This window comes from Macrobrachium rosenbergii, chromosome 6 (assembly GCF_040412425.1).
Source record: "Macrobrachium rosenbergii isolate ZJJX-2024 chromosome 6, ASM4041242v1, whole genome shotgun sequence".
NCBI classification, from domain to species: Eukaryota; Metazoa; Arthropoda; class Malacostraca; order Decapoda; family Palaemonidae; genus Macrobrachium; species Macrobrachium rosenbergii.
In genome coordinates this window covers 31,215,370-31,241,834 of record NC_089746.1, presented here as the reverse complement: position 1 = coordinate 31,241,834, position 26,465 = coordinate 31,215,370, and the positions used below count along the sequence as shown (strand labels likewise).

The window sequence follows — 26,465 nt, the reverse complement described above, 5'->3', positions numbered from 1 at the left end:
AAAATAACAACATCTAGCATTAATGAACTAAAATCTAAAAAAATATTGTACAGGATGCCAGTTGAACGAAAAGTTCAGATTATTTCAAAACTAAAAGCTGATAAAACATTAAACTGAATATGAGTAATTAAGATATACAAAGACAAACACACACACACATGACAGATAAACAGGAATATCATTTGTTTCATTGCATGTGTCTGCAAATGCAGAATCTCATAAAAACTGAAATTATCATCATTACTGAAAAGAAAAAAATTGTTCATTATTAAAAAAAAACTTTCCTGCCAAGAAAAATGAAGTAAATAGGACGCCAAAATCACTCATTTACTGAAGACTGATTTCAGATTTCTCTAATATTTTGGTGCTTCTGTTCATATTACTAAAATGATAAGCTTCCTATCCTGAGTTTTTCTTACGGCATTATGATCTTAAGCAATGAATTAATTAAGCCAAATAGAATATAGTGCATTTCTTAATCTCCTAAATCCAAACACGGAAGATATTTTCCGCATCAGGAATTCTAATCCTAATGAGATTTTAAGAAGCATTATTTTCAGCTTTAAACCTCACCCGCAATTTACTGTCGGATCTACAATTAAATTGGCTCTGAATAGTAATTGAGAGAGAGAAAGAGAGAGAGAGAGAGAGAGAGAGAGAGAGAGAGAGAAATATATGTATTTATGTGTATATATAGAATCCACCGGTCACTTTTTACCAGATACGTATGTAATTGTAATAACCACAATACCATCTTAGCCTCTGTATTTCTTTACAGTTTTTGGAGACGCTTGTCACTATGGGGCCTGAGATCCAATTGCAGGAATATGAAGTAATCCTGATGTCCGTAGCATGATTCGAACCCGCATCCCGAGTATCAGAACGAGGTCACGTAACGTGACCTCGTCCTGATACTCTGGATGCGGGTACGATTCCTGCATCGGACCGTCAGACTTACTTCATATTCCTGCATTTGGATCATAGGTATAGTCATATTGGCAAGCGTATGCAAAAAGTGTAAAAAAATTGCGAAGCTAAGAGGGCATTGCAGTTATAATATATATATATATATATATATATATATATATATATATATATATATATATATATATATATATATATATATATATATATATATATATATATACTGTATATATATGTATATTTATATATATACATATCTATAGTATATATGTATGTATATTTATATATACATATAAATATATATATATATATATATATATTATATATATATAAATATATATATATATATATATATATATATATATATATATATATATATATATATATATATATATATATATATATATATATACACACACAAATTTGTTCTTTCACTTTCATTTATTTATAGAGATAATACTGAGGACAGCTGCCTTATCTCTGCCAGGAGAGATTCTTCCAAGTGTAACCATTTTGCGGTCCAGTCATCATTATTTAGACGAAATTGGATATGACCGGGTAAAGAGGGTTCTATACAAAGAACCCTCTTCATTCTAAAATTAGTAACAGCAATAATTGAATGAAAAAAAAATCTGATATGAAATACAAGAGGAAGGCGAAGAATTTTAATTGAAATCTAGTATATTCCTTTAATTCTGATGAATGCTGTGAGACTCGCAGCCAGTCTCAAATTATGAAGTAATGTTAACTTAATTCTCTCTAATGACAGTTGGCGTTGCTTACTGGCAGATTATGCATCTTGTTTTTTGGTTGAGACATGGATAACAGGTCGGTGATATTTTAGGGTGGCGGAAGCTGGTACCCTTGAGAGCATGTGTCAGAAGTTGTCTGGTTGCTAGATGTAAGGTGAGGAGCTCTCTGTTGAGCTGTCAGTTTATGACCGAAGAAACCGAGAAGCTTGTGGTGCCGCCAGCGTCTTATTATATGGCAGTACCCATCGAGACATTTATGTGCATTGGCTCAGAGGTTTGGAAACACTAATGTTGTGATTCCAGTGAGTGCTTTCTTGGTTGTTTAGAAGGCACCTTGTTGAGTGGTGTCCTATCTGAGTATCTGGAGTTTCTGCTGAGGGCATTGTAGAGGGGTGAGATGGTTTTGGTGATGCTGGCAAGGAATCTGTGGTAGTAAATTACCATCCCCGTGACTTCTTGTAGTTCTTTTGTGGTTTTTGGGTTTGGTATTTCCCAACTGCTGGCACCTTGGAAGGTGGAGGACATGCACCACCCTGGGATATATGGTGATCCAATGGTGGGGCCTCTGATGACGCATTTGTCGGGACAGACACTTAGATCATTGTTCCCAGGAGGGATAGTACTGCCCTGATATATTGTTGGTGCTCTACTCGGTTTCTATAGAATAATAGAATATAAGTATGTTGTCGGCATAGCAGACACAGAACAGGAGGTCGCCAACGATGTTTTCCAACAGCCGCTCAGGTGTGGCCCCTGATTCCCAACATGTTTGCCATGTTAGGAAGTGGGTCATGGTCGAGTTTTGTTTGAAGGTTAAGTTGCCTGTAGTCTCTTCAGGGATTCCATGATTTATCATGTTTCTTGGCCATGCGACGGATGAGGCCCGTGGGCTGGAGGCCTGGCAATGGCACATTGGTCCCATCTATTTTGGAGACCTATTTTACAACATTAATTTTTCTGATGGTAGATGGTGGAACTTGGAGATGAACCTGAATGACAATGAGAGACTTTCTGTATTTTCATATTAACATTCTTCTCATCCTTTCTACCTACGTGGATGAGACTGCAGCTGCAGTAGGATCAAACCCCTCGGGTAGATTGCAGTTACGATACCAGTAATATGAGGTGTAAGTGTGTATATTTGCATGACAGAGAAACCCATGTACGAGAGAGACTAATCAAATATACAGACATTCAGACATACATGAGAGTTAATTATTGTCCGTTACTTTAAAAAAAATATATGAAAAACAAACCCCTAAGATGCAGAAATATATAAACGTTTTATTCTTCATAATCATAAACAAAAAAGATAAGTGAAAAGACTCCGAAATGACCAGTCTTGGAGACGCAAAAATAATAAGTGAAAAGAAAGTTTTTCTCTTCGAATATGCCTTCCCGATCCCGCTTCCCCTGAACAAAATACGGTGCATCTTGTATGCCAGCAGATGCGATACTTTTAAGTTATTTTTAATGCATTAAACATTAAAGCATAATGTATCCGGTATCGTCAGCTGTTAAAGAATCAAGTTCATTATGCTCGTTTTAATGTCGATTCCAGAAACCCTTTGTTTTAGAATACTTTATGAATACTAAAAGTGTCCCAGAAAGACATACGCTATGGCACAGGCTACGCCACACTCACAAGATTTATATATGATAATCGAACACTTTCAAAATAAGTATGTTTAGGAAACAATTGAGGGGATCACTGTATATTTTATTAACCTTATTTAAACCTTGTTTGAATATTGTAACGGACAAAGCACTCGATGCTAACGATGTTGGGGAGAAAACGGAATTTGATGAGACATTAATATATGGAATTCTTAAATCCTCTTTATAACTGTCTGTGCCAGATTTTGTCTAGATCAGTAGAGCGTTTCCAGTTTCTATAGCAAACAAACATACATTCACTTATATATATATATATATATATATATATATATATATATATATATATATATATATATATATATGTATATAAAAATATATATAGATTATATATATAAAAAGTATATATATGATATATATTATATATAATTTATATATATATATATATATATATATATAATATATATATATATATATATATATATATATATATATATATATATATATATATATATAAAATGAATGTATGTTTGTGCGCTATAGAAATCCGAAACGCTCTACCGATCTAGACAAAATTTGGCACAGACAGTTATAAAGAGGATTTAAGAATTCGATTTTGCTGGAACACCTCTACCAGTCCCTATGGAAGCCATGACATAATCAGTTTACTACATCCAAAAACTTTTTAAAATTTTTGAAATACTGCTTATCCGACGTTATTGGGGTAATGATTGGTCATTTTTGCTTGTAAATGACTTATAATTGATTAAGTAATTTTTTATTAATAGCAGGAACGTCGGGAAATGAAAGTTATTTTCATTATGCATCAAAGCCAAGAGAAAATAAATTTAGAATATAACTTGCCTTCCTTATTTAAAGGCTTTATTTTCATTATTAGACGTCAGTGTTGATTTAGATAATTACTATTAGTTATAAATAATTATTATTAGTTGATTAATAAGGTCAGGGAATATTATAAGGGAAACAAAGAGGATATAAGGATTCGGTTTTGCTGAATGAAGCATTATTGGAACACCTCCAACGTTTGGAAATGGAAGTCGTGACAAATCCAAACTCCTCAGCAAACCCTATAATCAGTTTACTCCATTCACAGAGATAAAGGTAAGATAAGGTATCTGTATTTGAAGATGTCAAATCTCAGATAAAGTTAAATGCGAAGGCATTTAAAATGAGGCCTCTTGGCCCTTGTGTTTAGCTGTAGGGGTGAATCGAGGCCGCCTTATATCACTCGATTTCGGCCATTGCTATTTGCAATTACACAAGGTTTGTGTTTACGGTTTTACCTCCAAAAATAGTGTTCAGGAACCAGGGTCACTGGACCATAGCATGTGACCCTAAGCTAGAGTCGGGTAGGAAGGCGGTATTCAATTGTGCACAGTTGCCTGCAATATTTGTATTTGGAGGCGCCAAATCTTAAAGTGATATATGAACGTATTTACGTAGTTATTTTCATGGTTTTACACGAAATGTAAGAGTAGAGGTAAGAACCTAGGACCTTAGGCCAGCTCCCTAGCTTAGGGATAAGTTCAAATGTGGCAGTTACCTAGGCCATTTGCATATTCAATTGCATAGGATTGATGCAGTGTCTATGTATGCAATTACAGTAATATCCATGGTATTCCACGAAATGGAAGGGTTTAGGTAAGAGCCTAGTACCTTAAACCAACACCCTAGCTTAGGGGTAATGTCAAATGTGGCCATTTTCTTTGGCCATTTGCATATTCGATTGCATAGGATTGCATGCAATGTCTATATATAGGTCAAACTAAGCCGTCATTCCACTGTGAGCTAGACTATGGTAGTTGACGTTTTTATATAGAATTTGACCTGGTGAACAAGAATTTAAAGTAATATTTTTTGGTTCGGCTGTAATTAAGCTGTAATTTACCTTAGAACTGGGTAATTATAAGCCAGCTGTCCGCGGTGAGCTAGCGTATGGCAATTGCTGAACAAGAATTTAAAGTAATATTTTGTTGGTCGGCTGTAACTAAAATGTGATTGACCCTTGAAAACTGCACGTCTGTACCAGTGGGTTGCATACAGCTCAAGGTTAAATTACAGTTGAGCAGCAGCCAGCCGGCAAAATATTACCGTAAACTCTTGTAAAGCAAGTAAAATAACATAGAAAAACGTCAATTGCCATAGTCTAGCTTCACTGCACACTATTCGAAGCTTTCGTAAATGGGAAACAAAACATTACCATTTCCGCTTTCAACTTGGGTGGCCTCTACAGGTCGCCGTAGCAGAACGGCGCTGCGCGCCTTACCTGCATTTTTAAAGATTACTGCAAGCTCGTATGTTCTGGCAAGAGGTAATAACTTTAAATTCTTGTTCAGCAAGTAAAATAACATAGGAAAACGTCAATTGCCAATCTCTCGCAGTTCTCCCTAAGTGCAGAAAACTGGCAATTGCTGATTGGTAAACCAAAAGCTAGGGCATGAGTGTTAAGGCTTAGAATCGGTAGTACTAGTTATGAATGAAAAGTGCCTTTGGAACGGCTCCCACTATCCATTTGTTCGCCCTTCTTTTTACGCTTATTTTTCGTGTTCCAAATGACATATACTGTATAACAGGAAATACAATAAGGTACCGAAACTTTTTCCCAAGTTATTTACCCCACCAAAAAACCCAAATTCCTGTTAACTATTCTCGAAAGGATTTTACCACACCAGTTCTAAGATAATTTACAGCTTAATTACAGCCGAGCAACAAAATATTACTTTAAATTCTTGTTCAGCAGGTAAAGTTCTATAGAAAAACACCAACTGCCATAGCCTAGCTCACCGCAGACAGCCGGCTTAGATCTGCCTAGAACTGTAGCCGACTGTTGGGAATTGGGGTTTTGGGGTGGGGTAAAACACTTTTGAGAATAGCTAACAGTAAGGGGGACCCATTGGGAATTCGGGGTTTTGGGTGGGGTGTAAGGGTGACAAGACGCGCCTCTCTTTCCAGGTGTTTCTCCTTTTCAGATGTGCATTAATCACATCATTTATGTATTTTACCTGTCTTATGCTGATATGTATATCTACCTTTTATATGTCATGTAACAAATGTACATATTTTTATGCTTGCTAGAAAACACAAATCCTGTATGGAAGCCGCAGGGGGTCTCTGGTCGCCCGCTACCTTTCCGTCCGCTTTTTGGTCTTATAAACACCTGTCGAGAATAATAAAAAATCAGTCTTTCACCTCTGACTTTTCTTGAAGCTTCACAGGGGTAAGTAACTTGGGAAAAGGTTTGGGCACCTTATTGTTGTATTTCCTGTTATATATGTCATTTGGAACACGAAATACAAGCGTAAAAAAAGGGCGAATAAATGGACAACAGGAGCCGTTTCAAAGGCACTTTTCATGTATTACTACTACTGTTGATTCCAGCCCTATCACGCATGTGCAGTCTTACAGGGGAGCTTTCGGTTCACCCGATGCCTCCAACTGAGAGAGTAGTATTCTAAGCCGGTGTTATGGGTGAGCTAGATTGTGGCAGTTGACGTTTTCCTGTTATTTTACTTGCTTTACAAGAATTTAAAGTAATATTCTTTTTACATTTTCTGTAACCCCTGTGGCTAGCGCACGCAACGCAACATTACCTCCTCCCAGAACATACGAGCTTGCCAAGAATCTTAAAATGCGGATAAGGCGCGAAGCGCCGTTCTGCCACCCCCAAACTGAAAGCTAAACTGTAAACTTTGTTTACCTTTTACGTTTCTTCACCCCAATCGAAAGCTTCGAATAGTGTCCAGTCACGCTAGACTATGGCAGTTGATGTTTTTCTATGTTATTTTTCTTGCTTTACAAGAGTTTAAGGTAATATTTTGCCGGTCGGCTGTAGCTAGACTGTAATTTACCTTTGAACTGTATAGGTTGGTGCAGGGGACCCGTTGGTACTGTTGTGTGTAGCCTTCAAAGGTCAATTACAGTTTAGTTACAGCCGGCCGACAAAATATTAAATTTTTGTAAAGCAAGTAAAATAACATAGGAAAACGTCAATTGCCATAGTCTATCTCCCCACGGAACTACGGCTTAGAATTATCTGTACAGGATATGTAATTGCAGTAATTATTCACGAAATGTAAAAGTTGAGGTTAGAGCCCAGGACCTTATGCCAGCACCCGAGCTTAGGTGTAAGTTCAAATGCGGCCATTTTCTTGTGCCATTTGCATATTCAATTGCATAGGATTGCATGCAATGCCTGTATATGCAATTGCAGTTATTTTCATGGTTTTCAATGACATGGAAGAGTTTAGGTTAAGAGCCCAGGACCTTAGGTCAACAGCTAGCTTAGGTGTAATGTCAAGTGTGGCCATTTGCATATTCAGCTGAATAGGATTGCTTATAACAGCTGTATATGCAATTTCAGTAATTATATCCATGGTTTTACAAAAAATGGAAGAGTTTAGGTAAGAGCCTAGGCCAGCACCCTAGCTTAGGGGTAAGTTCAAATGTAGCCATTTTCTTAGGCCATTTGCATATTCAATTGCATAGGATTGCATGTAATGTCGGTGTATGCAATTTCAGTAGTTATTAACATGGATTTACACAAAATGGTATAGTTTAGGTAAGAGGCTGGGACCTTAGACCAACACCCTAGCTTGTGGGTAAGTGATATTTTCTCAGGCTATTTACATATTAAATTGCATAGGATTGCATGAAATGTCTATACATGCAATTGTAGTTGTTATTTTCATGGTTTTACATGAAAAGGAAGAGTTTAGGTAAGAGCCCAGGACCATAGGCCAGAACCCTAGCTTATGGGTATTGTCAAATGTGGCCATTTTCTTAGGCCATTTGCATATTCAGTTGCATAGGATTGCATGTAACACCTAAATATGCAAATTTTGATAGTTATTTTTATGGTTTTACATGAAATGGAACAGTTTAGGTAAGAGCCCAGGACCATAGGCCAACACCCTAGCTGAGGAGTAATGTCAAATGTGGCCATTTTCTTAGGCCATTTGCACATTCAATTGCATGGGATTACATGCAGTGTCTATACATGCAATTGCAATAGTTATTTTCATGGTTTTACATGAAATGGAAGAGTTTAGGCAAGAGCCCAGGACCTTAGGCCAGCACTCTAGCTTAGGGATAATGTGAAATGTGGTTATTTTCTTAGGCTATTTGCATATTTAATTGCATAGGATTGCATGTAACGTGTGTGTATTTAATTAAAGTAGTTATTTCCATTGTTTTACATGAAATGGAACAGTTTAGGTAAGAGCCCAGGACCTTAGGCCATCACCCTAGTGTAGGAGTAAGTTCAATTGTGGCCATTTTCTTAGCCCATTTGCATATTCAGTTGCATAGGATTGCATGTAACGTATATGAATATAATTTCGGTAAATATTTCTCTGGTTTTACATGGAATGGAATAGTTTAGGTAAGAGCCTAGGACCTTAGGCCAACACCCTAACTTAGGGGTAAGCTCAAATGCAATCATTTTCTCAGATCATTTACGTATTCAATTGTACAGGATTGCATGAAACATCTTTAGGACGTTGTAAAGAACAGCAACCCCATAGTACCTGAGGGTTGTTTATCTTAACAAGCTAATATTTGGGGTGGCTGATGTTAACAAGCTCATTCTGATACTGGCGGTGCATCTGTTTGTTGTCGGCCAAATGGAATGTCCCTTCGCCGTGTTCAGTACTGGGCCGGGGGTTGGGTACCCCAAGGCCAATACAGTAGAGGGACGTTGTAAAGAACAGCAACCCCAGAGTACCTGAGGGTTGTTTATCTTAACAAGCTAATATTTGGGGTGGCTGATGTTAACAAGTTCATTCTGAGGATAGCCAATCTTTACATGGGTACTCTGGGGTTGCGGATCTTTACAACGTCCCATCTTTATATGCATTGGAAGTAGTTACTTTCATGATTTTACATGAAATGGAAGAATTTAGATAAGAGCCCAGGACCTTAGGTTAGCACTGTAGCTTAGGGTAATGTCAAATGTGGCCATTTGCATATTCAATTGCATAGGATTGCATGTAATGTGTATATATACAATTTCAGTAGTTATTTCCATGGTTTTACACGAAATGGAATACTTTAGGTAAGAGCCCAGGACCTTAGGCCAACACTCTAGCTTTGGGTTAAGTTCAATTGTGGCCATTTTATTAGGCCATTTGCATATTCAATTGCATAGGATTCCATGCAACATCTATATATGCAATTTCAGTAGTTTTTTTATGGTTTTACACGAAATGGAAGAGAGTTTAAGCAGGCTGTTATAAACCTTAGGCTACCATCATAGGTTATGCAAGTATGGAGGTGGTCATAATAAATGCAATTTTCATATTCAGTTGCATAGAGTTGCATGCAATATCTGTATTTGAAGGTGCCAAATCTTAGAGAAACTGAAATGTGAAGGTATTTAGTTATTTTCATGCTTTTATATGAGATGGAAGAGTTTAGGTAAGAGCTTAGGAACTTAAGCCAGCAGTCTAGCTTAGGGGTAAGGTCAAATGCTGTCATTTTCTTAGGCCATTTGCATATTCAGTTGCATAGGATTGTATGCACCATTTATACTTGCGATTTTAATATAGATTTTTCTTATTTTTACCCTCAGAATAATTGAAGGCACCAAATTTTAGGTAAAGTTAATTGTGAAGGCATTGTATTTAAAAAATACATGTGCATTTATATGCAAAATTAAAATTATTTGTAAACCTTAAAATAACAATGATCCAATTATTTTTCAGAAAATATGCCACCAAAGAAACAGCCTTCTGTTGGGCCAAAGACTTCAGGAGGCATAAGGTATGCAGCATACAGGGCAGCAGAATCATCAGATCAGAGGGAGGCCAGACTAGAAGTCCAAAGAACAAAGACTTGCTTCATCCAGAGCAGCGGAAATACCAGAACAGAGGGAGGCTAGGCTGGTAGATCTGAGGACGAGAGTAGCTGCATCCAGAGCAGTAGAAGGACTGGAACAGAGCGAGGCAAGACTGGAAGTCCAGAGGACAACAGTTGCTGCAACATAATTAAGTGGAAAGAGGCTCCGGGACTCTGCTGCAGGAATGGAAAGGTGTCTGCCACCTTTGGTCAGTCCGCCCGATCCACTGCAATTGCTCATGTCAGGAGATATGACCACTTCTCAACATTGCCTCGAAGCCATCTGAAAGTACAACTCCTGCTTCCAAATGACGTCGTTCGATGCAAAGGAGATTTGCGAGACAAGCTACATACCCACCTTCAAAATTCAAGGTCAGGTGTGCCACACCTTCGATCCTTGCTTCCTGTGCCAGAAGCAGACCCCAAGTCTCGTTGGATCTACTTCATGAGCAATGCAAATGCGGAGGCCAAAATGAGACGGCGATATACTAGGCCTAAAGGAAGGAATTGTTCTAGACCTCCAGGAGTTCCTTCACAGGCACCATGCCTATGTTGCTATCTTCAAAAACAGCCTTGGAACTCATGCCCACAAAGAATCAGAAGATCAGGATCAGGCCGGACAAGAAGCCTGAGGGTGAGCACAAAAAACGTTTCAATATCCCCACCTTCAACAAAGTGGTCGTGACAATGGTCGGCAATAACTTCGAGCCCCGCGACATCGTCTTTCACAAGAGAAACTAGACAGTTCAGAGGTTTGCCGACGTCCACAGGCCCTACTACTCCCTGCAGTATCCTTCTGGCAAGGGAAGGCCGGCCACTATTTCAACATTCCTCAAACCCACCTGGCAACTGGCGAAGGAAAGAAAGTGTTGTCACAAGCCTTCTATACCTACAAAATCATGTTGCGAGCTGGGGAAGAGAACCACTTTGTGAAGTGCAGGATGCTATTTCACCAGTTTGTCGTGGACATGTACATAAAAATTGAGAGCGAGAGACTGCTACATTCGGACCCACCAGCAGGAGTTGCTAGCCACCGACTACATCCACCTCCAAGACGCCATTGCCAGTGACACCAATCCAAGGGAGTTAGGAAAAAGGGTCATTCCACCCTTGAGTGTCATCGAAAGTCTCAGGCAAATGCAAGAGTACACTCAAGATGTGATGACTTAAGTGAGGAAGTACGAATGTCCGGATCTCTTCGTCACTTCCATGTGCAACCCAAACTGGCTGGAAATTCAGGAGCAGCTGCTTCCTCGGCAGTCACCTTCCCACCACCAGGACCTTATTGCCAGGGTCTTCAAATGACAATCTCCTGTTCACCTTCTAGCGGATCCAATTTCCTGTCATGCTTGCTTTTGCAGTGAGCATCAACAAAGTGCAAGGGGAATTGCTCAAGGTGGTAGGCATCAACTTGCAAGAGCCATGCTTCCCACACGGCCAACTTTACGTCGCCTGTTCCAAGAGTGGAACTCCAAAAAAATCTACATTCTGGCATCCAAAGGAAAAGCCAAAAACATCGTCTACCACAAAATTATTGAGTGACTCAGCCAAAGTTAGTGAACAACAGGTTGGCCATTCCTGTTTTTACCTGCCATAGATTTCTGCCAGAAGTCTGAATAGTCTAGGTTGCTTGTTATAGTAAAGTTATTGTGCTCTTAGCTGTAACATTTTATCCCAAAGATGTCCCCAGTAATGCCAAACCTACTCTCTACTGGTTTTGGATCTAGAAGGGTATTCCTGCATCTCCTTCGAGTTATTTTGTCGTGTAAAATGTGTACCGTTATTGAAAATGATTTTCTTTCCCGTGATTAATAATTTGTCAATGAAAACCACACCACATATATGCACACATATACATGTATATATGTATACTAGCTGACCAACCAGGCACTGCCCGGGAAAACACTGACAAACTCACTCTCTCTCCAGCTTTCCCTCTTTCTCCCTAACACCCATCTACTCTCTCCCTCCTCCCTAACACCCCCTCTACTCTCTCTCTTTCCCTTTCTTGTTAAGATAGTCGCTTCAGTTACATTGCCAGTGCGTTTGAAATTTTATATTTAACCCCTTCTCACCCCCCCTCATATTGGGCCTGAATTTGGATTAAAGGGCATTGGGAGTATCACTGTTCATCTCGGTGACCTCGAAAACTACAGATTAGACACTGTCTTGTCATTTTCAGTTATTCTTACATGTCACCCCCAGCCCCTTTAATGTTAGTGATGTCTTAACCCCACAGTATTCTTTTCAGATAGTAAGTTTATTTAGTTACTAAGCCAACAGGCAGAACCAGCCCATTGCAGGGAAGCCCTTCCCACCTCCACCCCCTTTAGTGCCAGTGATGTCTTACCCCCACAGTACCCTTTTTCTAGATATTAAGTCATATGTATACCACGTTTGATTGAAATTGCTCAATGCACATCAGAGTTATGCTGGAACACAAACAAATCCATTTATATTATATATACGGTATACATAATAATATAAAATCTATAAAATGGCCAGAGCCACCGCTTATCTTCCTGACTCCCTTACATATTTCTAGTTATGCTTATCTTGGCAAGTGTACAGTGGAGAGGCAAAATATTGCCTTCCGAGATAAATCTTGGATCCATGCTCAAGAGATTCAAAACAATCTGAATGATGCCCAAATATGATTGTTAAACTGTTTAAGGACAGTTTTTCTTCTATTCAGAAATTGCATATTACAAATTGTTTTAATTTACAGTATCTATTGACCTGCAAGAATTACATTTATAACAGATTGATTCTCTCTCTCATTGGCATGTTTTTTACATTATAGTGAAATTACTTCAGTGACCAGGCGTTTGACTCCATTGTAAGGTTATACAGTGGTAATTATATCTACTGTACTCCATTGTAAGGTTAGACAGAGTTGCTTTTTAATTCAAGGTTATATAACTGTAATGTGAACTGTTACACTTACAGTAGACCTAAGGATGCATCATGGTCGTAATTTTTCAGTTGGGTTTTTTGTATATATATATAATTTCATCTTTACTAGAAATTGAAGTTCATTCCTTGTGGTTATTCACTCGAAGTACCGATGGAGACCAAATCGAGTAAAATGCTGATCTATATATCTACATCCATCTATCTCATATATAGGTATCTATATATATCTAATAGATATATCTATATATATACACAAATATACTAGCCAACCAACCAGGCATTGCTCAGGAATACTCTGAATGACAGTCAATCATTTACCTTAGAGAGGAAGTAACGTGGTGTGGGTTTGATTAACATGTTTATTTAAAACAATGAACGAATTCAAGACAGTTATTAATCACAGGAGAGAAAATTTTCAATAACAGTAAACAAACTTTACACGAGAATTCAAAGGAGTTGCATGGAAATTTTCAAAGTCCACATCAGTTAACAGTACACATACTTGACACAAGAAAAGAATTCAATTACATAGGATAGGAAGTAACACATGGTGTGGTTTTGATTAACATGAATTCAAGACAGAAGTATTAACTTCAATAACAATGCACATTTTGACAAAATAACTCAGAGATGTAGGAAAACTTTTTAGTCCAGAACCAGTAGAGAATAGGTTTGGCATTACTAGGGACATCTTGGGGATGAAATGTTACAGCAAAGGGCAGAATAACTATTATTAAGATAAAACAACCTAGACTATTTCAGACTTCTGTCAGAAATCTATGGCAAGTAAAAAGAGGAATGGCCAATCTGTTGTTTACTAATTTTGGCTGAGTCACTCAAGAATTTTGAGGTAGACGGTGTTTGTGGTTTTACCTCTGGATGCCAGAATATAGAGATTTTTTGGAGTTCTGACCCTGGAACAGGTGACGTAAAGATGGCTATATGAGAAACATGGCTCTTGCAAGTTGATGCCTACTACCACGAGCGATTGCCCTTGCACTTTGTTGATGGTCATTGCGAAAGTGAGCCTGAGAGAAAATTGGATCCGTTAGAAGGTGAATGGGAGATTGTCCACAATCATCGGAATTTGTGGGGTAAAGAAATCTTTCCTCTTCCATATCCACTTAGAATTGTTGCCTCAACCAGGTTGGGAAGAAGGGTCCTTGATCAGACGTGATGTTGCACAACTCTGGACTGCAGATTTCAAAGCAGGAGGTTTGACGCACTGACTTAAGGTGGATATCCAGACAGCTACAAGGCATTCAGGAATATGTTGAGTAATTGATGACTTCATTGGTCATCCATGATGTTGTCGATGGAGTGGTATGAACACCCACTGAAAAGCAACATTCCTTGGATTTGCAAGCTGCTGATGTTCTGCACACTTCATTTTTATGGCCGGAATCGCTCGTTCCTGAACCCAGTCATGCTTATGATTGTTTCTTTGGATGTCATGAAACACTGCTGCCACTAATTCTTGTTGGTGCTGACCAGAGTGCAAAAGTTCTCTGGGAATGCAGAAAGTCCTGTCTGAATGCCAACAGGGGCCTTCCTATCTCCCGTGCTCAGAGAAGTCTAGTCAGAGGATCACTGGATAACTGCACCCTCATGTTTGTGATCAGCTTGAATGTTTGGACTCCTCTCCACAGGCTGGACAATCAGCCAAAAGAGCAGTGATGTCTCCTATGATGGACTCCTTACTCAGATCTTGCAATGTCAAGTCCAAAACCTCTGTTGGTCATGGTGCATTCATCCTAAATGAGGTTGCACTGCTGGAGAACTTTGGTACAGCCCACACCCTTGGAAATGTCGCAGACAGGAGCATCTGAGCAGAGAGTTGACTTTTTAGTGGAAACTTCAGAGGGGCCAGTGTAGCCACAATCCAGAGAAAACAAAGGCAATCACTTCTTTGTGATCAGATCATGCGGAGGGGAAGGCAAGTCGTATGTTTTCAGGGTTTTCTCCGACACCACCAGAGAGACACTCCAATGCCCACAAACTCTTCCCATAGATGGTGTTGCAAAGTTCATGGTCAGGGTTGAATCACCTCGCCTCGCTTGCTACAGAATGTCTTCGCTCATCACCACCATGCTATTTCCCAGAGCTGATGGGGGTTGGACATGGTGCAGGCAGTGAGCAAAATGGTTAGAAGGTGTCTGATTTTCCTCGGCAGCTGCGACAAAGCAGCTACGGCCAGGGTGAGGTCCCAATCTTAGTCATTTGCCTTTCACTGGCTTGACCTTTCAGACTCGCGAATGATGTGGGTCTCTGTACAATGTGCAGAAGTGTTCAACACTGGAAGGATGGACCATCTAGACATGTCCCAGGGCATCAATGGGTTTGACTCCCAGGTAGCCTTCAACGTCCTTTCCCTGCTTTAGCCTCCTGAACTTTTTGTTGCTGGAGTACTTGGCCACTTCAGGGTAGTCTCTTTGCAAAGGGGTCTTCCTGAGACAGCTCAAGGAAGGCTGTCAAGGTGGTCTTGGGTGGGGCCTGCATTTGCTTTGGTTGGAACCCATCCAGCCTAAAGTAAAGACAACGTAAAAAATTATGGCAGATTTTCATGAATTTATATGCATGGTATAAGACAACTGCCAAATTTAAAAAACCATGTGTACAGGCTAGCTTTTGGTTATGTAAAGATGATTTTATTACAAATGCTGTTTTATTTACTGTATCCTTAGAATTTCAAAATAAAAAAATAAAGCTGATTATATCTTTTTCCTACAAACATCACCTAAAAGGGAAACCACTGTTTTGTTCAAGTTTCATCATCACAAACAACATGATAATGCACAATAATTATCGTTCATATGACTGAATTGTTCTCAACAGTTGTATGTAATCCAAAATTGTTATTTACCACCAAAATAATAAATTCTTAATGAAAAATGAATCAGTTGTATGTAATCCAAAATTATTTACCACCAAAATAATGAATTCTTAATGAAAAATGAATGTTTTATCCTAAACATTATTACTACTGTAATTACAATACTATTAAAATTTCTGAAAGGTTACCAAAAGATAAAGGTTGCTGTGAGCGCAGCCATTACTCAATATTTACATTTTCTCAGCTGGACTCAGATAAAAATTGATTTATCAATGAAATCAACTTTTTGAGTATGCCAATAAGTAAGATAAAACTGGTTTTTTCACCTTTTTATCAGTTTACTTCACAATGTCTCTTTTCATGTATATTGGTGGTTATCACACCGAGGCCAAGGCTAGTCTACTGATAAACATCACTCAGAATTCAAGGTCTGATTTTTAGAATGGTAGCACAAGATGACCCCCAAGTTTTAGGGGTGAATTTTAGGATTTAAAGGTTGTCTTATATGCAGAAATATACAGTACATGCCGAGTTGGAAGGCCTGCACTTCATCCTGGATGGGCTGGTCTGTCTGTATCTCAAACATGACTTGGTCACTTCTCTTGATGATGTACTTGCAGGTGTACTTGGTAGACTTCACCGAATTGCACCTATCGACATTGATGTGGGCTTAAAACATCTTTGAGAGGAGCAGATTGTACGGCACAACCGATCCGTTGTCAACCTTGACCTGCTGGTACTCCTAGCCGAGTTTCATATTGATCTTTGCTGTGAACCCTCCTGCTCCTGGCTTTCGCCTTTGGTTGAGGGGGTAGCTATCTTCTCCCGTTTCCGTTTCACTGATGTGTTCCTTCAAAACCTTCTTTGAACAATTCCTGTTGACCATGCACAGAAGTTTTGGCTGAGGTTGCTGCAGCAACCATGGATCATGCTCTTGGTGATGACGGCGTGGAGCAAGGGATTTTGTGGGTCCGGAATTTATGAGCTGATCACTTTGTTAATGGACTGGATCTTCTGCTGGATCCAGAACATGTGAGCATTGGGAACTCCGCGCTTTTGCCACTCAGCGGTGTACTTCCAGCACTGGGTTTCTCCGAAGATGTGCGACTTGGTGATAATACCGGCCATCTTGGTCAGTTCCAGTTTGAAGACCCCGGTGATAAGGTCGTGGTGGTGGGAAGGTGACTGCTGAGGAAGCAGCTGCTCCTGAATTTCCAGCCAGTTGGGGTTGCACATGAAGGTGATGAAGAGGTCCGGATGTCCACACTTCCTCACGTAAGTCATCACATCTTCAGTGTACTCTTGCCTGTGCCTGGGACTTCCGATGATGCTCGAGAGCAGGATGACCTTTTTCCTAACTCCCTTGGATTGGTGTTGCTGGTGATGGCATCTTAAAGGTGGATGTAGTTGGTGGCTTGCAACTTCTGCTGGTGGATCTGAATGTAGCAGTCTCTTGCTCTCAATTTTGACGTACATGTTCATGACAAACTGGTGAAACAGCATCCTACACTTCAAAAAGTGGTTCTCTTCCCCGACTTTCAACATGATTCTGTACGTGTAGTAGTCTTGTGACGACACTCATTTTATTTTGCTGGTTGCCATATTGGTTTGAGGAATGTTGAAATAGTAACTGTCCTTGCCTTGCCAGAAGATCAGAGGATAATGCACAAGGTCGTATGGGCTGTGGTTGTTGGCCACCCTCTGAACTGTCTAGTTTCTCTTGTGAATTACAATATCGCAGGGCTCTAAGTTATTGCCGACCATCACCACAGCCACTTCATTGAAGGTGGGGACACTGAAACGTCTTTCATGCTCACCCTCAGGTTTCTTGTCTGGCCTGATCCTGATCTTGTGATTCTCTGTGGGCATGAGCTCCAAGGCTGTTTTAAAGATGGCGACGTAGGCGTGGTGCCTGTGAAGGAACTCCTGGAGGTCTAGAACAGTTCCTTCCTATAGGCCCAGTATCTTACTCTGTCTCATTTCGGGTTGCATCTCCCATGAAGTAGATCTGAGGAAACTTGGGGTCCACTTCTGGCAAAGGAAGCAAGGATCCGAAGGCATGGTACACCTGACTTTGAACTTGAAGGTGGGCATGTATGAACTTTGGAGGTGGGCATGTAGCCTGTCTCGTGAATCTCCTTGGCACCGAACAATGTAATTTGGAAGAAGGTGTTGTACTTTCAGATGTTTTCAAGGAAATGTCGAGAAGTGGTCGTATCTCCTGACATGAGCGATTGCAGTGGATTTGGTGGACTGACCAAAGGTGGCCAGGACACATTTCCATTGCTGCAGCAGAATCCCGGAGCCTATTCTTTCTACTTGAGTGCTGCAGTGCTGACAAACATTGTCCAACTTTCCAATGGACACGTGAGGGTGCTCATGATATGATAACTGACATCCGCCCTGTAATCAAATGCTGCTTTTTTCAAATCTGCGATATTCCTTTGAGTTTTGACTCCTGAAACTGTCGCCCTCATCTGTCAAGAGCCTGACCTCCCTCTGTTCCAAATCTTTTGCTGATATGGATGCAGCAAGTCTTGTCCACTGAGCTTCCAGTCTGGCCTTCTGTTCCGGTCCTTCTGCTGCTCTGGATGCAGCAAGTCTTGTCCTCTGAGCTTTCAGTCTGGCCATCCTTGTTCCAGCTCTTCTGCTGCTCTGGATGCAGCTTCTCTTGTCCTCTGACTTCCAGTCTGGCCTCCCTATGTTCTGGTCATTCTGCTGCTCTGGATGCAGCACCTGTTGCCCTCTGGACTTCCAGTCTGCCCTCCCTCTGTTCAGGTCCTTCTGCTGCTCTGGATGCAGCTACTCTCATCCTCAGATCTACCAGCCTGGACTCCCTCTGTTCTGGTACTTCTGCTGCTTTGGATGCAGCAACTGTTGTCCTCTGAGCTTCCAGTGTGGCCTTCCTCTGTTCCGGTTCTTCTGCTGCTCTGGATGCAGCTTCTCTGGTCCTCTGGACTTCCAGTGTAGCCTCCCTCCATTTTGGTCCTTCTGCTGCTCTGGATGCAGCTACTCTCGTTCTGTGAGCTTCCAGTGTGGCCTCCCTCTATTCCGGTTCTTCTACTGCTCTGGATGCAGCAACTCTTGTCCTCTGGACTTCCAGTGGCACCCCCCTCTGTTCCAGTCCTTTGACTGATCTTGATGCAGCTGCTCTCATCCTCAGCTCTACCATTGTGGCCTCCCTCTGTTCCAGTATTTCCGCTGCTCTGGATGCAGCAGCTTGTTCTCTGGACTTCCAGTCTGGCCTCCCTCTGTTCCGGTCCTTCTGCTGCTCTGGATGTAACTACCCTCATCCTCAGATCTACAAGTCTGGCCTCCCTCTGTTCCAGTCCTTCCGCTGCTCTGGATGCAGCAACTCTTGTCCTTTGGGTTTCCATTCTGGCCTCTCATTGATCTGACATTTCTGCTGCCCTGTATGCTGCATTCCTTTTGGCTCCCTAAGTCTTTGGCCCAATGGAAGACCGTTTCTTGGGTGGCACATTTCCTAAAAAGTAATTGGATCATTGTTATTTTAAAGTTGACAGATAATTTTAACTTTTGCATTTAAATGCACAGGTATTTTCTAAAAGACAATGCCTTCACAATTAACTATCTAAAATTTGGTGCCTTAAAATATTTTGAGGGTAAAAATATGAAAAATCCTTATTAAAATCTTAAGTATAAATGTGGCATGCAATCCTATGCAACTGAATATGTAAATGGCGTAAAAAAATGACTGCATTTGAACTTACCCCAAAGCTAGGGTGCTGACCTAAGATCCTAGGCTCTTACCTAAAATCTTCCATATCATGTAAAACTAAATGCCTTCACATTTCACTTTAAGATTAGGTGCCTTCAAATAGATATTGGATGCAATTCTATGCAATTAAATATGAAAATTCCATTTAATATGACCACCTCTATACAGTACTTACGCAACCTAGGGTGGTAGCCTAAGGTTTATGACAGCCTACCTAAACTCTTTCATTTTGTGTAAAACCATGAAAATAACTACTTAAATTGCATATAGTGATGTTACATGCAATCCTATGTAAGTGAATATGCAATGGGCCTAAGAAAATGGCCGCATCTGAACTTACCCCTAAGCTAGGATGCTGGCCTAAGGTCCTGGGCTCTTACCTAAACTCTTCCATTTTGTGTAAAACCATGAAAATAACTAAATACCTTCATATATCACTTTAAGGTTTGGCAAATTCAAATACAGATATTGTATGCAATTCTATGCAACTGAATATGAAAATATCATTTAAAAAGACCACCTCCATACTTAGGTATCATAGGGTGGAATCTGAAGGTTCATGACAGCCTACCTAAACTCTCTTCCATTTCGTGAAAAACCATGAAAATAACTACTTACAATGCATATATAGAAATTACATGCAATCCTTTGCAACTGAGTATGAAAATGGGCTAGGATAATGGCTGGATTTTTTCTTATCCCTACGCTAGGGTGCTGGCCTAAGATACTAGGTTCTTACCGAAACTCTTCCGTTTCGTGTAAAACCATAAAAACAACTAGTGAAACGGGCTAAAGAAAATGGCCGCAGCTGTACTTACCCCTAAGCTAATGTGCTGGCCTAAGATCAAAAGCTCTTCCTAAACTCCTTCATTTCGAGTAAAACTGTGAAAATAACTACTGAAAATGCATGTATACGACATTATATGCAATCCTATGTGATTGAATATGCAAACGGGCTAAGAAAATGGCCGCATCTGTACTTATCCCTAAGCTAGGGTGCTGGCTCTTACCCAAACTCTTCCAATTTGTGTAAAACCATGAAAATTACTGAAATTGCATATATAGACATTACCTTCAATCCTATGCAACTGAATATGCAAATTGCCTAGGAAAATGGCTGTATTTGTACTTACCCCTAAGCTAAGGTGCTGGCCTAAGGTCCTAGTCTCTTACCTAAACTCTAACATTTTGTGTAAAACCATGAAAATAACTATTGAAATTGCATATATACTGTATATGTTACATGCGATCATATGCAAACAGGCTAAGAAAATGGCCGCATCTGTGCTTACCCCTAAGCTAGGGTGCTGGCCTAAGGTCCTAGGCTCTTACTGAAACTCTTCCATTTCGTGTAAAACCATGAAAATAACTAGTGAAATTGCATGTATTTACATTACATGCAATTCTATGCAATGGAATAAGCAAATGGGCTAAGTAAATGGCCACAGCTGTACTTACCCCTAAGCTAAAGTGCTGGCCTAAGGCCATAGGCTCTTAAACTCCTTCATTTTGTGGAAAACCATGAAAATAACTACTGAAAATGCATGTATAGACATTACATGCAATCCTATGCAATTGAATATACAAACAGGCTAAGAAAATGGCTGCATCTGTACTTACCCCTAAGCTAGGGTGCTGGCCTAAGGTCATAGGCTTTAACATGAATTATTTCATTTTGTGTAAAACCATGAAAATAACTACTGAAATTGCATATATAGACATTACCTTCAATCCTATGCAAATGGCTAAGAAAATGGCTGTATTTGTACTTACCCCTAAGCTAAGGTGCTGGCCTAAGGTCCTAGTCTCTTACCTAAACTCTTCCATTTTGTGTAAAATCATGAAAATAACTCTTGAAATTGCATATATATATATGTCACATGCAATCATATGCAACTGAATATGCAAATAGGCTAAGAAAATGGCTGCATCTGTGCTTATACCTAAGCTAGGGTGCTGGCCTAAGGTTCTAGGCTCTTACCGAACCATTTCGTGTAAAACCATGAAAATAAGTGAAATTACATGTATAGACATTACATGCAATCCTATGCAATAGAATAAGCAAATGGGCTAAGAAAATGGCCAGATCTGTGCTTACCCCTAAGCTAGGGTGCTGGCCTAAGGTCCTAGGCTCTTACCGAAACTCTTCTATTTCGTGTAAAACCATGAAAATAACTAGTGAAATTGCATGTATAGACATTACATGCAATCCTATGCGACAGAATAAGCAAATGGGCTAAGAAAATGGCTGCAGCTCTACTTACCCCTAAGCTAAAGTGCTGGCCTACGGTCATAGGCTCTTCCTAAACTCCTTCATTTCGTGTAAAACCATGAAAATAACTACTGAAAATGCATGTATAGACATTACATGCAATCCTATGCAAACAGGCTACAAAAATGGCCCGACTGTACTTCCCCTAAGTTAGGGTGCTGGCCTAAGGTCCCAGTCTCTTACCTAAACTCTCTCATTTTGTGTAAAACCATGAAAATAACTACTGAAATTGCATATAAAGACATTATCTTCAATCCTATGCAACTAAATATAAAAATGGCTGTGTTTGTACTTACCCCTAAGTTAAGGTGCTGGCCTAAGGTCCTAGTCTCTTACCTAAACTCTTCCATTTTGTGTAAAACCATGAAAATAACTATTGAAATTGCATATATATACAGTATAAGTTACATGCAATCATATGCAATTGAATATGCAAATAGGCTAAGAAAATGGCCACATATGTGCTTACCCCTAAGGTGGGTGCTGGCCTAACGTCCCAGTCTCTTACCTAACCTCTTCCATTTCGTGTAAAACCATGAAAATAACTACTGAAATTGCTTATATAGACGTTACATGCAATCTCATGCAACTGAGTACACAAATGGGATAAGAAAATGGCTGCATTTGAAATTATCCCAAAGAGTGCTAGCCTACCTAAACTCTTCCACTTCGTGTGAAAATAACACTGAAAATGCATATATAGACATTACATGCAATCCTAAGCAACTGAATATGCAAACGGTAAGAAAACGACCGCATTTGTACTTACCCCTAAGCTACGGTGCCAGCATAAGATCATAGGCTCTTACCAAAACTCTTTCATTTCGTGTAAAACAATGAAAATAACTAATGAAATTGCATATGTAGACATTACATGCAATCATATACAACTGAATATGCAAACAGGCTAAGAAAATGGCGGCATTTGAACTTACCCCTAAGCTTGGGGCTGGCCTAAGGCCCTAGGCTCTTAACTGAATTTCTATTTCGTGTAAAACCATGAAAATAACTACAGTATATGCCTTCACATTTAACTTCAAGATTTGACCTCTTCGGTAGTTCCGCGTCGCCGACGGTCCTATAACCTGACTTTTTCTACAGTTTTTTGGTTGCTAATTATGAATTTACCTTTCACATTTTTGGCGCTCGAGTCTAATTAACCCCCGAAGTCCATCCAACAAGGGGTTTCCATACGCGATCTTCACAAGACAGAGCACGGGTACGTCTGTTTCGAACGGTTCATATCCCGTCCGGCAAGTGCAATAACTTGTTAACGTATGGGTACCTCGCCCCCCTCGGGCCAGTACTAAACACGGCGAAGGGACATTCCATTTGGCCGACAACAAACAGATGCACCGCCAATATCAGAACCCCTAAAAGTGTAGAAAAAACCAATTGAAAAGGTAAAAACAGGCGCGGAGCTAATATATAGAATTACCACGTCTTCAAATACAGATACCTTGTCTTACCTTAATCTCAGTGGATGGCGTAAACTGATTATAGGGTTTGCAGGAGTGTGGGTGTGTGACGTGTCACGAATTCCGTAAGTTGGAGGTGTTCCAGTAATGCTTCATGTAGCAAAACCGAATCCTTATATCCCCTTTATAACATTCCCTGACTTATTAATCAATTGATAATAATAATTATTTATAACTGATAGTGATTATTAATATTGACGTCTAATAATGAAAAAACGCCGTTAAATAAGGAAGGCAAATTATTTTCTAACTTTTTCTCCAGGCTTTGATGCATAATGAAAATAACGTCTCGCTCTCACTTCCCGACGTTCCTGCTATTAATAAAAAATTACTTAATCAATTATAAGTCATTTACATGCAATAATGACTAATTATTTCCCCAATAAAGTCCGATAAACAGTATTTCAAAAATGTTAAAAAGTTTTTGGATGTAGTTAACTGGTTTATGGCATGGCTTCCATAGAGACTGTTTGAGGTGTACTTGCAAAATCGAATTCTTATATCCTCTTTATAATTGCTGTCCGTCACAGGGGTCCGGGTTTGAAACCTACCCTATTATATTCCTTTGGTCAAATGATGGCCGCGTGCCAAATTTTGTATAGATCGGTCAAGACACAACACACACAACACACACACACACACACACACACACACACACACACACATATATATATATATATATATATATATATATATATATATATATATATATATATATATATATATAATAGATGTGTTTGTATGATTATGAGTATGTGCCAGTGACATAACGTATATATTAAATGGTTGTGCGCCATCAAAAATGTAATGGAGAACATAACAAATCCTCAATATTGTGGTTTCATGACCTACCAGAGAAAGGAAATATGAATGATATTAAAAGAAATGCTGAATACTGTTCGTGCTATAGTTTTGTAGCACAAAACTTTTGGACGCAAATTATAGGAGATCAATTGAGCTGCGTGTCACGGAACTAACCTACCCATTGTGTGGGTGGATTGCATGAGTTTAAATTGGATGATTATGATCGAAAGTGGATGGGATATTTGCCGAGCATTATAAGCCATGACTCGCTCTCTCTTTAAAACTCTGCGCTCAGCTTAGAATTATTGACAGGCACTTCTTTGAAGTGGGTTTACGGGACGTGGCGCACCAACGATTCCCAATTCTTGGAAACATCATTCCATTTCAGTGGAACTGAATTAAGTTTGAACGCAATTCATTCAGTGGTGGATATCATTCACCGCGTGGAATTTCTCACCCATGTAGCGACGTCAGTCACTGGTCTATGAATCCCATAAAGCTAATCCTTAAATCGTATTTCAGTTCTCCATTATGGTAAATATGACACGGCCTCAGCAGAACGATAAACCTAGTCATCTTGTTGTCAGATCTTGACATTTTCCGTTGTGTATTGATCCATCTTGAAAACACAATATTTCCAAGTCCTGTATATTTTTCTCGTCTTCAGTTCAATTTTAAACGGCTTTTCTTCAGAGAAGTATATGTTAATCAGTTTTTTCTTTTGCAACAACTTATTTTTGTTGAGTCCTGTCTATTTAGGAAAGCTTCCGATCGAATTAGACGTCAAGGAAAGGTAAGCAAAAGAATCTTTTAATTAAAGTACATCTAGCTGGTTTCTTTATACAGGAGCTGTTATTAATTTCTTTGTACTGGTTTTGTAAACATTTTATAAGTCTTGTAATTATTGCTATATAACAATAAGAAAATCTTTATAATTATCTTTACTTTCTTTACGAAAACAACATTCTTCACGGTTAACTGAAAGCGATTTGATACTGAACGTTTTATCTTGATTTTAGTTTGAATAACCATTTATGGAAATGTGTATTTTTAAGGCATTTGCAGATTATCACTTAAAAACTGAAATGTCTACGTGACAGAGAGATAGAGTAGGAAGATTTGCTGATGTAATCAAACCCTGAAACATGTTATTTACTTATGCCCTTGAAGTTTTACTGGTGGGAAGTAGTTTATTCTTAGACCAAATCAATATCAGTTACACGAAGGGCGATAATCTCATGAACAACATCAAAAAGTAGCTATAACAAGGCAGCACTTTCTGCTTGCCCTGAGCACTAACAATGATATCCAAGAGTTTATCTATCCGGCTTGGGAATGGGACGCAGATTTCAAATGGCCGATTCAAAAGGCACTCTTCCTTTGTTCCTGGGAGGCAGAAGAGAGTTTTGTTAGAGAGCACTAGAGGAAGTGCTTGCCTGGAAACTTCATCCTTGTATTTCAGGATTATGCCTCTTGATGAATTAAGTCGTCTGAGTAAACGAGAGAAACAATCATTGTTTCGCGAAGTCCTGCCTTTAGATACACATTATTTGCTTTTCTTTTAAAGCGATCAGATTAATATATGCACTCCTCAGTTTTAAGAGAAATAGATTTATTTATCTCTGTATTTCTTGGAAACTGTTTTGGAGTAGTTTTATAGACATGAATCGTATAAAGCACTGGTCGGTCATTAGGCTATAAAAAGCATTCCGAATAATCAAAGTGCTTATGGAAGTTTGCATGGACTGAATGGTAAAAGTTGGAGACAAAACGCGGAAATTCTAAAATCGATCAACTTCTAGATAATACAGCAACAACTTCGATGCTAAATAAATAAATCACTAACACTCACAAATCATTCGATAATAGACAGATTAATGACATCTATAAAAAAATTGGCAAACTCGTCGTTCACGAGTGGTCAATCATCTTTTTAAGTAAGCTTATATTCTTACGAAGATTACTCCAACATCGTAATTCTGAACACTTAATTATGACCAAGGCCAAGAGAGACAAGGTCTACTCAATTGGGTGGGGGCGCCTCCCACCTGGGGTAACTGCGTACGCGATGACGTATCTTAGAGGTAACCGTTCATTACGGTTATTCACTTGCTGACGCAATAAGGATTAAGACAAAGCTCCGCCTACATGGGGGATTTTGGGGGAAATGAGCTGACTTCTCTTTCTCTTGGCCTTGGTTATGACAGCGCTCAAACGCCGCGGAATAGAATAATTACGTTAACAACGACCGAAAAACAAGCTATCCAAATAAGACTGA

The 26,465-nt window shown here is 39.4% G+C and overlaps 2 protein-coding genes across 3 annotated transcripts in view; one reads left to right on the top strand and one right to left on the bottom strand.

Moving 5' to 3' along the window:
* LOC136839818 (corticotropin-releasing factor-binding protein) overlaps positions 1–26,465 on the top strand; it is a 256,714-nt gene that overhangs the window by 123,415 nt on the left and 106,834 nt on the right. The window lies entirely within an intron of this gene.
* Positions 16,181–23,449, bottom strand: LOC136839423 (uncharacterized). Of its 2 annotated transcripts, XM_067105438.1 has the most exons (3): positions 23,375–23,449; positions 23,034–23,278; positions 16,181–19,378 (listed from the first exon to the last, which is right to left on the bottom strand). In XM_067105438.1, exon 3 carries the CDS (start codon positions 19,269–19,271, stop codon positions 18,669–18,671), a length of 603 nt encoding a protein of 200 aa, XP_066961539.1. In that variant the 5' UTR covers positions 19,272–19,378; positions 23,034–23,278; positions 23,375–23,449; the 3' UTR covers positions 16,181–18,668. The 2 variants fall into 2 exon arrangements, with proteins under 2 accessions (XP_066961539.1, XP_066961540.1); XM_067105439.1 differs by lacking the exons at positions 23,034–23,278; positions 23,375–23,449 and adding an exon at positions 20,926–20,964.